The following is a 15,697-nucleotide window of genomic DNA, read 5'->3' as shown; positions in this document are numbered from 1 at the left end:
TCTCCTGAGCCACAGGTTAGAGTGTTCCCTGTACCCAGGTCCCCTCTTTGGTGTCAAAGCCTCTCTCTTGCTCCTCATCTGTAGGTGGGCAGGAAATTTGGAAGGAGGAAGGTAAGAACATTCTCATCTGTATTCACTTAACCCTGGCTTCCTGTTCTAATGCAAATGTCTCCCCCAAACACAGGTGTAGATCTTGCACCCTTTGGACAGGGACACAGCCTCCTCTACCCTCAAATCTCTCCTATGCCAGTGGCCTTTGGTCTTTGCAGTGTTAGAGAGCAGGGTGGGGGGTATGGCCAGATGCTGCCCGCTGTCCAGCCTGGGCACCCTTTGGTACCCTGATGGGATATTTGCACTGAGCCAACATGCCCTACTGGGCACTTGCGTTACTGGGCAGCATGGCCTGGGATGGCCCTAACCCCCTTTGTATCAGGCAGATCTGGGTTCAAATCCCTGGTCTCTGGTCCCAGTGGCTGTTTGACCTTGTTCAAGTCATGTATCCTCCCAGCCCTGGTTTTCTCATCTGTACAATGGAAATAATAACATCTTTCTGAGAGAGCAGGTATGAGGACCACATGGAAACACAAGGTGCATAGTACAGTGCACCTGGCATATGGTAAACACTCAATAAATTACAGCTGCTCCTTAATTGCAGATATCCTTCTCTCCTCTCGGTGAAACACCCAGTAACACAGTATAGGAAAGAAAGAACTAAGTTCCAGTGGCATCCTAAGGTCACAAGATCCAAGATGAGGTGCTTATTTTGAGAACATCCTTTAGACCATAGGGAAATCCTAATAGTTAGGATTTGTCATTATAATCTAAATTTAAAATAGGAAGAAGAAATTTCTCTGGTCTCCACCTCCTACCCCATGCTCTCTACCTCCTACCCCATGCTCTCTAGAATTAAATGTTGTTCTAAGACAACTGTTGCTATATTTAGTGAAAGGATGGTGTCCACTACGTTACACGGTGTCCTCTTTATAAGAGAAAAATCAAACCTCAGCTCCAGGAACACATGTATGTTTCTAAGAAACTTTTTCAACCTCAAGGACACAATAAACCATTAATGATCCTATTTCCTTTATTGTTGTAGCTTCTAGGAAACTCAGAGCCGTATTTCAATTTATTGTAGAAACATTTTTGAGACTGTTATTCATATTACATAGTGTATTAGTGAAGGACCCAGTATTCCCTAAACAATTGGTTTGTCTTTTTTCTTACACTGTGAATTATATAACAGATTGTATTTCCCTCTTTGCTTTGCCTCTAAGAAACCTCTATGTTGGTCAAAGGGTACAAACCTTCAATCATAAAATGAATAAATAAATTCTGGGAATCTAATGTAGAGCATAATGACTGTAGTTAATAATAATGTATTGTCTACTTGAAACTTGATAAGACAGCAGATTTTTAAGTATCCTCACCATACAAACACACACACACACACACACACACACACGAACACAAAAGTAACTGCGGGTAGTGGTGATGGATGGGTTAATTAACTTGCTTAATCATCACACAATGTGTACATATATTAAATCATGACATTATAGACTTTGAATATACACAATTTTTGTCAGTTAAATATTTTTTAAAAAAATTTTTTTTTTTTTTTTTTTTAAAGATGACCAGTAAGGGGATCTTAACCCTTGACTTGGTGTTGTCAGCACCACACTCACCCAGTGAGCAAACCGGCCATCCCTATATGGGATCCGAACCTGTGGCCTTGGTGTTATCAGCACCGCACTCTCCTGAGTGAGCCACAGGCCGGCCCCAATATTTAAAAATTTTTAAAAATCTCTAGTTAAGTATAGGCCTTGGAGTAAATATTTTGCTTACTTCATTTAATGGTTTTATTTTTTCCCCAATTCAATTTTTTCTTAATTACCACATTTACCTAAAAATGTTATATTTTTAATGTATTTCTGTACCTAATACAACCACTCTTGGAATGAAACAGGGAATAAACAGTTATGCAAAAAAGAGTAAACAATCCATTTCTTTTGCCAGGTCTATCCCGCCCCCCACCCTTTCCTTCAAAATATTAAGAAATGAAAAAGTCATTGAAAGATTATTTGTACATATATAAAGACTATACACACACAGATATGTGTGAGAAACTAACCTGATGTTATGTTGTATATACATATGTATGGGTGTGTACACATACCCACACATACACACAAGGGTATTTCAGAAAGTTCATGGAAAGATTCCAATTATGTTTTCATTCTATTTTGCTATGAACTTTTTGAAATAGCCTCATGTATATATGCATATATATATATATATATATATATATATATACACATACACACACACATATATATGAAATGTAATCTGATGTTATGGGAACAATTTCTATGGTACCTTTCTCTCTGCTCATACCAGATTTCCAAGTAAAATATGGATATCCAATTACAAAGCACATTTGAAAATAATTACTGACTATATGAAGCTGAAAATATGCTATTAATCAAGACAGGATTTTTGACCACATCTCAAAAATGACTTAGGCATCTTCTTTTGAATTACCTTGGCTGAAATTCTTACCATACACATTTTAAAATAATTCCTGCATCTGTCCCAATGGACAGAAACTCTAGGGTAACTCTACACTGTCCTAGAAGAAAATACTGTTTGGGACTGGCTGGCCTTTGACTCAGTGTAACATGAGAAGGTCTATATATGACCACAATTCTACCATGACAGCTGATGTGACTCTCCCTCAAACCTCCTGTCTGCACCAAGGTTGCTCCAAGAAATGAACTTGACAAAATTCATTTATACTGTAAATACCAGAGCACAATATGGATAAAATGGCAATACCTTAAAGAGATACATTTGCTGGATTTGTACATAGACGAGTTGGGATTTTTTAATGAAGTTGAAAAACCATTTTCATTTGTAATCACTCCATTATTTTTTATTGCAAGTCTAAGGGAGAACTAACATGTGCTTAACATCGTTTTCAAATTGCTTCAGTAGAAGTCTTCAGGGTCTAATTATGGTGTCACCTTGTCTGGGAGGATTTATTTTCTAAACCTGCACACTACCCAGATTCATAAGGTTTAAAATAGGAAGTAATTCTAGCACATGAGCTTAACAAAATGATTCAGCTCAGTGACACTCAAAGGGAACAAAAAGTTCTGCTTGGCTCGGTGGGCAGCAGGTGTACCCTGCTCCTTATAATTCAGTCCCCACCTGGAAGCTTCAGTCAGCACAAACACCAAGAATCCTGATGCCCAGATAATGAGAAATTGGTTGAGCTGTATGTCATGTTCAAGATTCCTGAGAAGTTTGGGTCTGCTGGTAGAATCCAAGAGAGCATCTTGTCTCTGTGTCTCTCCTCAGGGAAGTGTCAGAATACTGGGTAGACAGGAACTCTTGGGTCCTAGCCCCAGGCCCTCCACTGGCTGTGTGACCTTGGGCAAGTCACTTGACTTTCCTGGGCTTCTATTTCTTCATCTGTAAAACAAGCTGTTCTGTGCCAGGCTCTGTGCTAGGTGTGGGGCAAAATGATGAAAAAGACAAACATGGTCCCTACATGGAAACCCACCAGAAGAAACCAGCATGAAACTGTTCAAAAGCACGTAGATATTTTAATACTATTATGACAATAACTAACGTTTATGGGAACATTGTGCCAGGACCTGTTCTAAAGGTCATCTCTTGTAATCCTTTAACAACTGTATGAGACAGGTACTATTATTAGTCCCATTTTGCACATGGAAAAACTGAGGCTTTATGAAGTTAACTAGATCAGGGTCACATGGATAGAAGTAGAAGTTAGCATTCCAAGGGCAGATCTGGCTAATCCAAAACCCGGTCCTTTACCCATTAACACCATACTAACTTCTTTCTTAACTGACCACAGACTTGGGGACAGTCTTTGGAATTGGCTTGTTTGCCCAAAGTCCATATTATAACGCACATTAAATCCAGTCTACTCTCACTGCTCCATAGCAAGCCAAATCAATCCATCAACTAACAGCAAATCAACTCCAAAAAGTACGGAACAACAGAAACCAACAGGCATACTGCACTTTCCTTGACCTTTAAACTGATCATAGCCCTGATTGTCTTCCAATTTTGACATGAAATGAACTGGCAATTGTGCATGGAAGACAGGCCTGCACTGAGGCAGCCAAGCTGAGATAGTGCAAGCTGCTTTTTTATAGGGGAGAGACCAAAACCACCAATTTGATGAGCTCCTACTCCTACCAGGCACTTTCTCAAGCCTCACAACTCCATTCATTCATTCACTCACTGACTCAGTTATTCATTCAACCAATATTTATTTGGTGTTCACTCTATGCCAGGTACTGTAGTAGGAGGTGAGCCAGGCAGACAAGGTCTTTGTCCTCATGGAGCTTATGCTCTAGTTGGGAAGACAGATAGCTGCCAAGTAAACAAATAACACATTTGCAAGCATCAGAGGGACTTGTCTTGTTGCCCTGAGCTGAGGACATGAAGGCCTAGTGGAATCCATGATTTAAAGAGAGCACAAAGCAATTGAGGGTCCCGCCTCTGTTTAGGGTCTCGATTCTGGCTGAGCATTAGGACTTGGGAAACTTCACACTAACCCTGATGCCTGGGGCCCATTCCAAAGCAACTAAGTCAGAATCTCTGGAGGTGAGGTATTGGAGTTTCTTAAACTTATAATTTTGAAATAATTTTTGAATTTACAGAAGAGTTGCAATGATTGTGCAAAGAACTCCTAGACCCACCAACTTTTTGTACTTCACCATATTTGCTTTATTATTTTCCTTTTCTGTATCTGTCTCTACGTGTATATGCATATATGTGCATGTGCATTACACATTATTTATTTTGAATCATTTGGGACTAAGCTGCATGTATTTCTTGACTTGTAAAATCTTCAGAACGTATGTTGAGAAAATGGAACAATTTGGTCAGGCTCCCCTCGCCTCAGGGCCGGTTCCATAAACATTGTGTGTGGGTGGGTGGAGTGAGTGCGTCAGCATGGCGCTGCTTTGGCTGGTGTTTACTGCCTCGGGCGCCAGCCCTGTGCAGTCATATTTTTCCAGACCTGCAGTTTCCAAGGGCTGTGTGGCCAGTTACCTAGCTTATAGATCTGCGTGAAGGGGTCTGGTGACCCAACCTGACGTGGAGGGGTCTGGTGACCCAGCCTGGAACGTGAAGGATTTGTGACCCAGTCTATGAATGGGCTTGAGGGGTCTGGGAGCTCCAGACCCAGCCCTAGCTCAACCATTGGCCCAGTCGTTGCAGGATTACCGACAGGTAAAAGAGCTGTGACAACTAGCATGGTCACCTAGCTTTACAATTGGCGTCATGAACAGGATTAAGAGCTAGACAATTGGCGCTGTGGGCAGGATTCGAGACATTAGCCTCGCAGTAGCCCTTGTCATAGCCAGACAACGTATCTTAAGAATGAGGAGATTTCTTATCTAATTCAAAGACATTGGTCAAAATCAGGAGATTTAATAGTGTTTTATACTATTATCTAATATAAAGCCCATATTCAAAGTTTGCTGTCTCATTAATGTCTTTTATAGATTTTCTCCCCCATCCAGGATCCAATCTAGGATCATGCAAATGCATTTAACTGTCATGTCTCTTTGGTTTTATTCATTCATTCATTCATTTGCAGCTGGCCAGTATGGGGATCCAAACCCTTGACCTTAGTATGGGGATCCGAACCCTTGACCTTTGTGTTAAAACACCATGCTCTAACCACCTGAGCTAAATGGCCAGTCCTTTGGTCTCCTTTAAACTTTGTCTTTCTTGACACTAGCATTTTTGAAGAATCACTCCTTTTGTAACATGCCCTTCAATTTGGGTTTTTCTGATGGTTCCTCATGATTACATTCAAGTTATGAATTTTTGACAGGAATAATCCGTAAGTATAAGTAATGTTGTGTCCTTCTCAGCACACCATATCAGGAGGTACGTGATGTCATATTGTCCCATTATTGGTGATTAATTTTGAGTGCTTGGTTACACTGCGGGGTAACTTGAACTATCTTTCCAAAGCTCCACTCATGAGGGCTGGCCATTGGACAAGGAGACCCCAACAACAAAAGACTTGGAGTGGATTGGGAGAGGTGGGATCTGGGGGCAGGGATAGAAGAGATAAAGCCAGAGCTAGGTTACACAGTGGGTACTACAATCTATGGTTTCCCCTAAGGAAGAATTCATGTGAAACACACCGAGTCAGAGGCCAACATGGGGATGCTCACCCACAGGTCATGGATGGCCAAGCAGTCTTAGCCAGAGAAGCAGTCACAGCCAAGAGATAATCACAACAGAAAGTGAGGAGATGAAAGCCCCTTTCTAGAGGACAAAGAGACCCAGAAGAGGAAGGGGTAGGCAATTCTCTCTCCTGCACCTAACCCCACTGATGCAGGGCAGAGAGGGTGGGTAAGCAATAAATTGGACCTGAGATTGAGACTTTAAACTAGACTAGACTTTATGAGATCAGAACATACCAAAAAGACATGGAATCCACCCAATATGCCATTAAAGGACTGGAAAGAGAGATTCAAGAGAATAAGGTTGAAGACAGTATCTGGGTAGAAAATAAAACTTTTTTTAGACACCACCATCTTGAGATTTCTCAATAAACTGGTTCCTGGTCCTTCTGGATAGGTAGGCTAGGCTCTGAGGAGGTGATGCCTGCGGCCTGAAGAATGAGAAGCAGGAGTCACAGAAGAGCTGGGGATGGGGATTCAGCAGAAACTGGAATAGAACATAGAGTCCCAAGATGATCAAGGCATTTGCCTACTGCAAGAACATAAAAAAGACTGAAGGGGCTGCAGCTTACTTGGGGGGGGATGGCTACAGGGTAGGATGCAGAGGTGAGAGGACCCAAAGGATGGTCTGTAGCCCACAGAAGCACATATGACTATTTAAAAGATTCCAACAGTTCACCTCTTTCCCTCTAGTCCAAATTTCCAAAGGTAACTACCATCAGTTTCCTTCCAGACCATTTAGACATCTCTGTGTTTCCATGTATATATTTTTTATATGGATGAAAATTTAACATTTCTGCAATTTCATTTTTTCCACTTGAAAATATGTCATAAATGTCCTTCTACATTGTTGGTTAAATACATGATGCTAAATCCATACCATACAGCCATTAAACATCATGATGCCACTCTCTAGTTGTTGACTGGAATGACATTCAGAGTATGTTAAGTGAAAAGGTGGATTATATAACAATGTATACATAATCCCATTTTTAATAAACTACCATTTTAATAATATATGTTTAGATGCATCTTTTCATCCTGAAAAAGTATAGCAGGATGAACACCGAAACATTAACATCGTGGGATTTCTGTGTTTTTCCCCTTTTCTTTGGCTACAGTTTTCTAATTTTTCTATTGTGAATATGTGGTGACTTAAAGTTTAAAAATAAAGAAGAATGAAAGCGAATAGGACAAAACGATGACACTTGTGCATTGACAGGTGATAGGTGCTTGTTAGAGTATTCTTTGTTCTTTGTGTGTGTGTGTTTTCAGTTTTTCAAAAAAAGATGTATTAGGGTTCTCCAGAGAAACAGAACCAATAGGAGATTGTATATTTGTAATGTATACTTGTATATCTGTAATGTATAAAGAAAGGTAAAGATTTAAGGATCTTAAATAGATATACGGAAGAGATTTATTATAAGGTATTGGCTCATGAAATAACGAAGACTGAGAAGTTCCACAATCTGCCATCTGCAAGCTGGAGACCCAGGAGAGCCAGTGATGAAGTTCAAAGGCCTGAGAGCTGGAAAGCTGATGGTGTACATTCCAGCCCAGATCTGAAGGCCTGAGAACCACGAGCACCAAGGGCAGGAGAACACCAGTGTCAAAGCTCAAACAATCAGGCAGAGTTAACTCTTTTTGTTCTATTTCGACCTTCAACTGACTGAATGGTGCCCACTCACATCGGCTTTACTCGGCCCACCAGTTCAAATGGTAGTCTCTTCCAGAAAGACCCTGACAGACACAACCCAAAATATGGTTTTAACCAGCTATCTGGGAATCTCATGGCCCAGTCAAGTTAACACATAAAATCAACCATCACAAAAGGAGAAAAGACGCGCCTGAAATACCATTTAAGCTCAGACACTAAATCAACAACTTAGAAAAATAACTACCCATCATATTTAGACATCGCGTTTCCAAAATAATGGGTTATTCTGGATGTCTTATAGCTTAATAAATAAGCTACACCAGCAGATGCTAGGTGGCACTGAATTTGTCCCCGTGGGAGGGAAACGACCATAGAAATGATACAATATCACCTCTTTCATTCTAGAACAGAATCTTAATACACAGCTACTTCCCCTAAGCAGTGACTGAGTTCCATGCAGACACAAGGACCTTATAAAACCTTAGAAGGCTTCCTTCTTGAGCTTGGAATGAGAATCAGGCTTTCTGTGAATAAACTAAGGACTGTGAATCAAGCAGCTGACCTTTTTGTTCTTGTCTGGCCCAGAAAATTTGGACTCGCTGGTGAATGTGCTTGTCCTCACGCAGTTTCTTCTGCCACTGACGTAATTCTTGAATCTCAGGGTCGCAGCGAACCTGGAAAATCCCAGTCAAGCTTTAGTCCGTTTTCTATATATTTCTATACATTAGCTTATTAACTCTGCATGAAAAAATCCTTTACAAATCAATTGGATGTACTTTTGATTCTAAATGAATCATTGTTCTAAATGAATTATCTATACTCCTAAAGCTCACATCATATTTGAGCACAGATGAGCTTGTATGAAGATTTGCTATACTAATGAGAACATTCTAGATCTGTCCCATCCAATAGAAATATAATGTAGCCACATGTGTAATTTTAAATTTCCTTGAAGTTTCAAAAGTAAAAATGAGGTGAGATTATTTTTAAGAATATATTTTATTTAACCTAAAATATCTAAAATCTTACCATTTCAACATGTAATCAATATAAAAAATTATTTATGAGATATTTTACTTTCTATTTTCCATGCTAAGTCTCCAACATATGGTGCATTTTTACCCTTACAACACATCTCGATTTGGACTAGCTGCTTTTCCAGTGCTCAATAGCCACATGTAGCTGTGTCCACTGTATTGGACAGCACAGTTCTAGATGAATCACAGTTAAAGTATTAACCACAGTTCCATTTAACAACAATTGACTAAGTGCCTACTTTATACTGGCCTTTGTGCTAGACATTGAGAATAAAGAAATGATTAGTAGTAATTATAACAATAATTTTTATTTTATTTGTACTACAATGCATTCATTTATGTCCCAGGTATTGTTTACATTTTTTATAAATTTTAATCATCAAAGCAACCCCATAAGGCAAGAATGAATATCCGCATTTCACACATGAGGAAATTGAGTCTAAGAAACTTGCCAAGTCATACAGCTAGGCAGTGGCGGAGCTGGGACCCAAACTTTGGCAGACTGGTTCCAGCTGCCCCGGAGAAACTTAGAGCCTAATAGGAGACCCAAGAATAAGATCAATAGTATATGGTAAGAGTAAAGATATGGGTGAGTTCAAGGGAACACAGAGGGGGGCAACTAACCCAGGGTGGAGTGGTCAGAAACACTTCCTAGAGCTGAGTTTTGAAGGATGAACTACAGCTGACACATTGTAATTGTACATGCTATGGGATACAATCTGATGTTCTGACACATATATACGTTGTAATTTAATGATAGGGTCAGAGTAGTAAATGTAACCATTGCCTCATAAGTTTATCATTTCTTTGTGGTGAAAACATTCAAAAGCCTCTCTTCCAGTCATTATGTACTATACAAAACTTAACTGTTAATCATGGTCACCCTACTGTGCAATAGAACATCCGAACTTATTCCTCCCATCTAACTGTAATTTTGTACCTGTTGTTCTACCTCTTCCTCACTTAGTATATAATATTTTAAGGTTTACCCACATTGTAGCATGCATCAGTACTTCATTCCTGAATAATATGATATTATATATTTATACCACGTTTTTTTTTTTTATACACACTCATCGCATTTGAGTTGTTTCCACCATTTGGCTGTTGCGAATAGAGCTGCTATAACACTTGTGTATGAGTTTTTGTTTAAACACTTATTTTCAATTTGGGGAAGTATATGCCTAGAAGTGGAATTGCTGGATCATATGGTAATTGTATGTTCAACTTATTGAGAAAACACCAAACTCTTTTTCACAGAGGCTGCATAATTTTATTTTATTTTTTTATTTATTTATTTATTTATTTTATTTTTTTTTAATTTTATTTTGTCGATATACATTGTAGCTGATTAATGCTCCCCATCACCAAAACCTCCCTCCCTTCTCCCTCCCCCCCTCCCCCCCAACCATGTCCTTTCTGTTTGTTTGTTGTATCAACTTCAAATAATTGTGGTTGTTATATCTTCTTCCCCCCCCCCCGGTTTGTGTGTGTATGTGTGTATGTGTGTGTGTGAATTTATATATTAATTTTTAGCTCCCACCAATAAGTGAGAACATGTGGTATTTCTCTTTCTGTGCCTGACTTGTTTCACTTAATATAATTCTCTCGAGGTCCATCCATGTTGTTGCAAATGGCAGTATTTCATTCGTTTTTATAGCTGAGTAGTATTCCATTGTGTAGATGTACCACATTTTCCGTATCCACTCATCTGATGATGGGCATTTGGGCTGGTTCCAACTCTTGGCTATTGTAAAGAGTGCTGCGATGAACATTGGGGAACAGGTATACCTTCGACTTGATGATTTCCATTCCTCTGGGTATATTCCCAACAGTGGGATGGCTGGGTCGTATGGTAGATCTATTTGCAATTGTTTAAGGAACCTCCATACCATTTTCCATAGAGGCTGCACCATTTTGCAGTCCCACCAACAATGTATGAGAGTTCCTTTTTCTCCGCAGCCTCGCCAGCATTTATCGTTCATAGTCTTTTGGATTTTAGTCATCCTAACTGGGGTTAGATGGTATCTCAATGTGGTTTTGATTTGCATTTCCCGGATGCTGAGTGATGTTGAGCATTTTTTCATATGTCTGTTGGCCATTTGGATATCTTCCTTAGAGAAATGCCTACTTAGCTCTTTTGCCCATTTTTTAATTGGGTTGCTTGTTTTCTTCTTGTAAAGTTGTTTGAGTTCCTTATATATTCTGGATATTAATCCTTTGTCAGATGTATATTTTGCAAATATTTTCTCCCACTCTGTTGGTTGTCTTTTAACTCTTTTAATTGTTTCTTTTGCTGTGCAGAAGCTTTTTAGTTTGATATAATCCCATTTGTTTATTTTTCCTTTGGTTGCCCGTGCTTTTGGGGTCGTATTCATGAAGTCTGTGCCCAGTCCTATTTCCTGAAGTGTTTCCCCTATGTTTTCTTTAAGAAGTTTTATTGTCTCAGGGTGTATATTTAAATCCTTAATCCATTTTGAGTTGATTTTAGTATATGGTGAGAGGTATGGATCTAGTTTCATTCTCCTGCATAACGATATCCAGTTATCCCAGCACCACTTGCTGAAGAGGCAGTCCCTTCCCCAGTGAATAGGCTTGGTGCCTTTGTCAAAGATCAGATGGCAGTAAGTGTGAGGGTTGATTTCTGGATTCTCTATTCTATTCCATTGGTCAGTGTGTCTGTTTTTATGCCAGTACCATACTGTTTTGGTTATTATAGCTTTGTAGTATAGCTTAAAGTCAGGTAGTGTTATGCCTCCAGCTTTATTTTTTTTGCTGAGCATTGCTTTGGCTATTCGTGGTCTTTTATTGTTCCATATAAATGTCTGAATAGTTTTTTCCATTTCTGAGAAAAATGTCTTTGGAATTTTGATGGGGATTGCATTGAATTTGTATATCACTTTGGGTAGTATGGACATTTTCACTATGTTGATTCTTCCAATCCAAGAGCATGGGATATCTTTCCATCTTCTTGTATCCTCTCTAATTTCTCTCAGCAGTGGTTTGTAGTTCTCATTATAGAGATTTTTCACCTCCTTGGTTAACTCAATTCCTAAGTATTTTATTTTTTTGGTGGCTATTGTAAATGGGCAGGCTTTCTTGATTTCTCCTTCTGCATGTTCACTATTGGAGAAAAGAAATGCTACTGATTTTTGTGTGTTGATTTTGTATCCTGCTACTGTGCTGAAATCATTTATCAATTCCAACAGTTTTTTTGTAGAGGTTTTAGGCTGTTCGATATATAGGATCATGTCATCTGCAAACAGGGACAGTTTGACTTCATCTTTTCCAATCTGGATGCCCTTTATTTCCTTCTCTTCTCTGATTGCTCTGGCTAGTACTTCCAACACTATGTTGAATAGGAGTGGTGAGAGTGGGCATCCTTGTCTAGTTCCTGTTCTTAAAGGAAAAGCTTTCAGCTTTTCCCCATTCAGGATGATATTGGCAGTGGGTTTGGCATATATGGCTTTAATTATGTTGAGATACTTTCCCTCTATACCTAACTTATAGAGGGTCTTTGTCATGAATGAGTGCTGAACTTTATCAAATGCTTTTTCAGCATCTATAGAGATGATCATATGGTCCTTGTGTTTGAGTTTATTAATATGGTGTATCACATTTATTGATTTGCGTATGTTGAACCAACCTTGCATCCCTGGGATGAATCCCACTTGATCGTGATGAATAATTTTTCGTATGTGTTGCTGTATTCTGTTTGCTAGTATTTTAGTGAGGATTTTTGCATCTATATTCATCAAGGATATAGGCCTGTAGTTTTCTTTTTTGGTTATATCTTTACCTGGTTTTGGTATCAGGATGATGTTTGCTTCATAGAATGAGTTTGGGAGATTTGCGTCCGTTTCAATCTTTTGGAATAGTTTGTAAAGAATCGGTGTCAATTCCTGTTTGAATGTTTGGTAAAATTCTGCTGTGAATCCATCTGGTCCTGGGCTTTTCTTTGTTGGGAGCCTTCTGATAACAGCTTCAATCTCCTTTATTGTTATTGGTCTGTTCAAATTTTCTACGTCTTCACGGTTCAGTTTTGGGAGCTTGTGTGTGTCCAGAAATTTATCCATTTCCTCCAGATTTTCAAATTTGTTGGCGTATAGTTGTTTATAGTAGTCTCGAATGATTCCTTGTATTTCAGATGAATCAGTTGTAATATCGCCTTTTTCATTTCTAATTTTTGTTATTTGAGTCTTCTCTCTTCTTTCTTTTGTTAGCCATGCTAATGGTTTGTCAATTTTATTTATCTTTTCAAAAAACCAACTTTTTGATTCATTGATCTTTTGAATTGTTTTTTGGTTTTCAATTTCATTCAGTTCTGCTCTGATCTTAATGATTTCTTTCCGTCTGCTAACTTTAGGATTGGATTGTTCTTGTTTTTCTAGTTCTTTAAGGTGAAGTGTTAGGTTGTTCACTTGCCATCTTTCCATTCTTCTGAAGTGAGCATTTAATGCAATAAATTTTCCCCTCAATACTGCTTTTGCAGTATCCCACAGGTTTTGGTATGATGTATCATTGTTTTCATTAGTTTCAATAAACTTTTTGATTTCCTGCTTGATTTCTTCTTGGACCCATATGTCATTAAGTAGAATGCTGTTTAATTTCCATGTGTTTGTATAGTTTCCAGAGTTTTGTTTGTTATTAATTTCTAGTTTTAATCCATTGTGGTCTGAGAAGATACATGGGATAATTCCAATTTTTTTGAATTTATTGAGACTTGATTTGTGACCTAATATGTGATCTATCTTGGAGAATGATCCATGTGCTGATGAGAAGAATGAATATTCTGAGGTTGTTGGGTGGAATGTTCTGTAGATATCTGCCAATTCCAATTGGTCTAGAGTCTTGTTTAGATCTTGTGTTTCTCTACTGATTCTTTGCCTAGATGATCTGTCTAATATTGACAGTGGAGTGTTCAGGTCCCCTGCTATTATGGTATTAGTGTCTATTTCCTTCTTTAGGTCTAATAGAGTTTGTTTTATAAATCTGGCTGCTCCAACATTGGGTGCGTACATATTTATGATTGTTATGTCTTCTTGATGGATCAGTCCTTTTATCATTAAGTAGTGTCCCTCATTGTCTCTTTTTATGGTTTTTAGTTTAAAGTCTATTTTGTCAGATATAAGAATAGCCACTCCAGCTCGTTTTTCTTTTCTGTTTGCATGGTAAATCTTTTTCCATCCTTTTACTCTTAGTCTGTGTGAATCTTTATGGGTGAGGTGGGTCTCTTGTAGGCAGCATATAGTTGGGTCCTGCTTTTTGATCCAGTCAGCCAGTCTGTGTCTTTTAATTGGGGAATTTAAGCCTTTAACATTAAGAGTTGTTATTGAAAGGTGTTGATTTATTCTTAGCATTTTATTGGTTGTTTGGTTGTCTTAAGTGTCTTTTGTTCCTTGCTTTCTGATTTACTGTTTGGTTTCTTTGTTTGTTGGTTCCTTAGGTTGTAGATAGTGTTTTTGTTAGCTTGTTTTCTCTTCATGAATGCCATTTTTATTGTACTAGCGGGTTTAGATTTTTCTTAGGTTTTTATGGCAGTGGTAGTTATTTTTCAGGAACCAAACCCAGTACTCCCTTGAGGATTTCTTGTAAGGGTGGTCTTGTGGTAGTGAACTCCCGCAGTTTTTGTTTGTCTGAGAAATATACTATTTGCCCCTCATTTCGGAAGGATAGCCTTGCAGGGTAGAGTATTCTTGGCTGGCAATCTTTGTCTTTTAGTATTTTGAAAATATCATCCCATTCCTTTCTAGCTTTTAGGGTTTGTGATGAAAAGTCTGATGTTAACCTGATTGGGGCTCCCTTATAGGTGATTTGACGCTTCTCTCTTGCAGCTTTTAAGATTCTCTCTTTGTCTCTGAGTTTTGCCAATTTGACTATGACATGTCTTGGAGAAGGCCTTTTTGGGTTGAATACGTTTGGAGATCGTTGAGCTTCCTGGATCTGAAGATCTGTGATTTTTCCTATACCTGGGAAGTTTTCTGCCACTATTTTGTTGAATATGTTTTCAATGGAATCTCCATTTTCCTCCCCTTCTGGAATACCCATGACTCGGATATTTGAGCGCTTGAGGTTGTCTGATATCTCTCTCAGATTTTCTTCCATGTCCTTGATTCTTTTTTCTTTCTTTTTGTCTGCTTGTGTTATTTCAAACAGCCCATCTTCAAGTTCAGAGGTTCTCTCTTCAACTTCGACAAGCCTGCTGGTTAAACTCTCCGTTGTGTTTTTTATTTCGCTGAATAACTTCTTCAGTTCAGCAAGTTCTGCTACATTTTTTTTCAGGACATTGATTTCCTTGTATATTTCCTCTTTCAGATCCTGTATACTTTTCCTCATTTCATCATGATGTCTAGCTGAGTTTTCTTGTATCTCATTCAGTTTCCTTAGAATTATCACTCGAAATTCCTTATCAGTTATTTCAAGGGCTTCTTGTTCTATAGGATCTAGAGTATGAGATTTATTAACTTTTGGTGGTGTACTTTCTTGATTTTTTGTATTTCTGGTGTCTTTTTTTTGGTGTTTATTCATTGTGGCAGGGGGTTTCACAGTCCACCGGTTTAAGACTAATGACTAACTAGGATGTTGCTGTGGTTGCCAATTTGGTATGGCTCCCGCCGTGACTGCTCAGTTGGCCTCTAGTGTCTTGTGTGTGTGGTTGCCTCGGGTCTTGGGCTTCTCCGGGGATCCACCTTTCTGGTCAGCTTGTACTCTGCTGGGCTGGTGGATCACGTACCACAGGGTGTGTGATCTCTGTTGAGCTT

At 38.8% G+C, this 15,697-nt stretch overlaps 1 protein-coding gene across 1 annotated transcript in view; it reads right to left on the bottom strand.

Moving 5' to 3' along the window:
- IQCK (IQ motif containing K) overlaps positions 1–15,697 on the bottom strand; it is a 140,675-nt gene that overhangs the window by 26,794 nt on the left and 98,184 nt on the right. The window contains exon 7 of the mRNA XM_063099893.1: positions 8,462–8,573. Coding sequence (XP_062955963.1) covers positions 8,462–8,573 — 112 coding nt within the window. The remainder of the gene's footprint in view (positions 1–8,461; positions 8,574–15,697) is intronic.

This window comes from Cynocephalus volans, chromosome 6 (assembly GCF_027409185.1).
Source record: "Cynocephalus volans isolate mCynVol1 chromosome 6, mCynVol1.pri, whole genome shotgun sequence".
Taxonomy (NCBI): Eukaryota; Metazoa; Chordata; class Mammalia; order Dermoptera; family Cynocephalidae; genus Cynocephalus; species Cynocephalus volans.
This window is presented reverse-complemented; position numbering and strand designations above follow the sequence as displayed.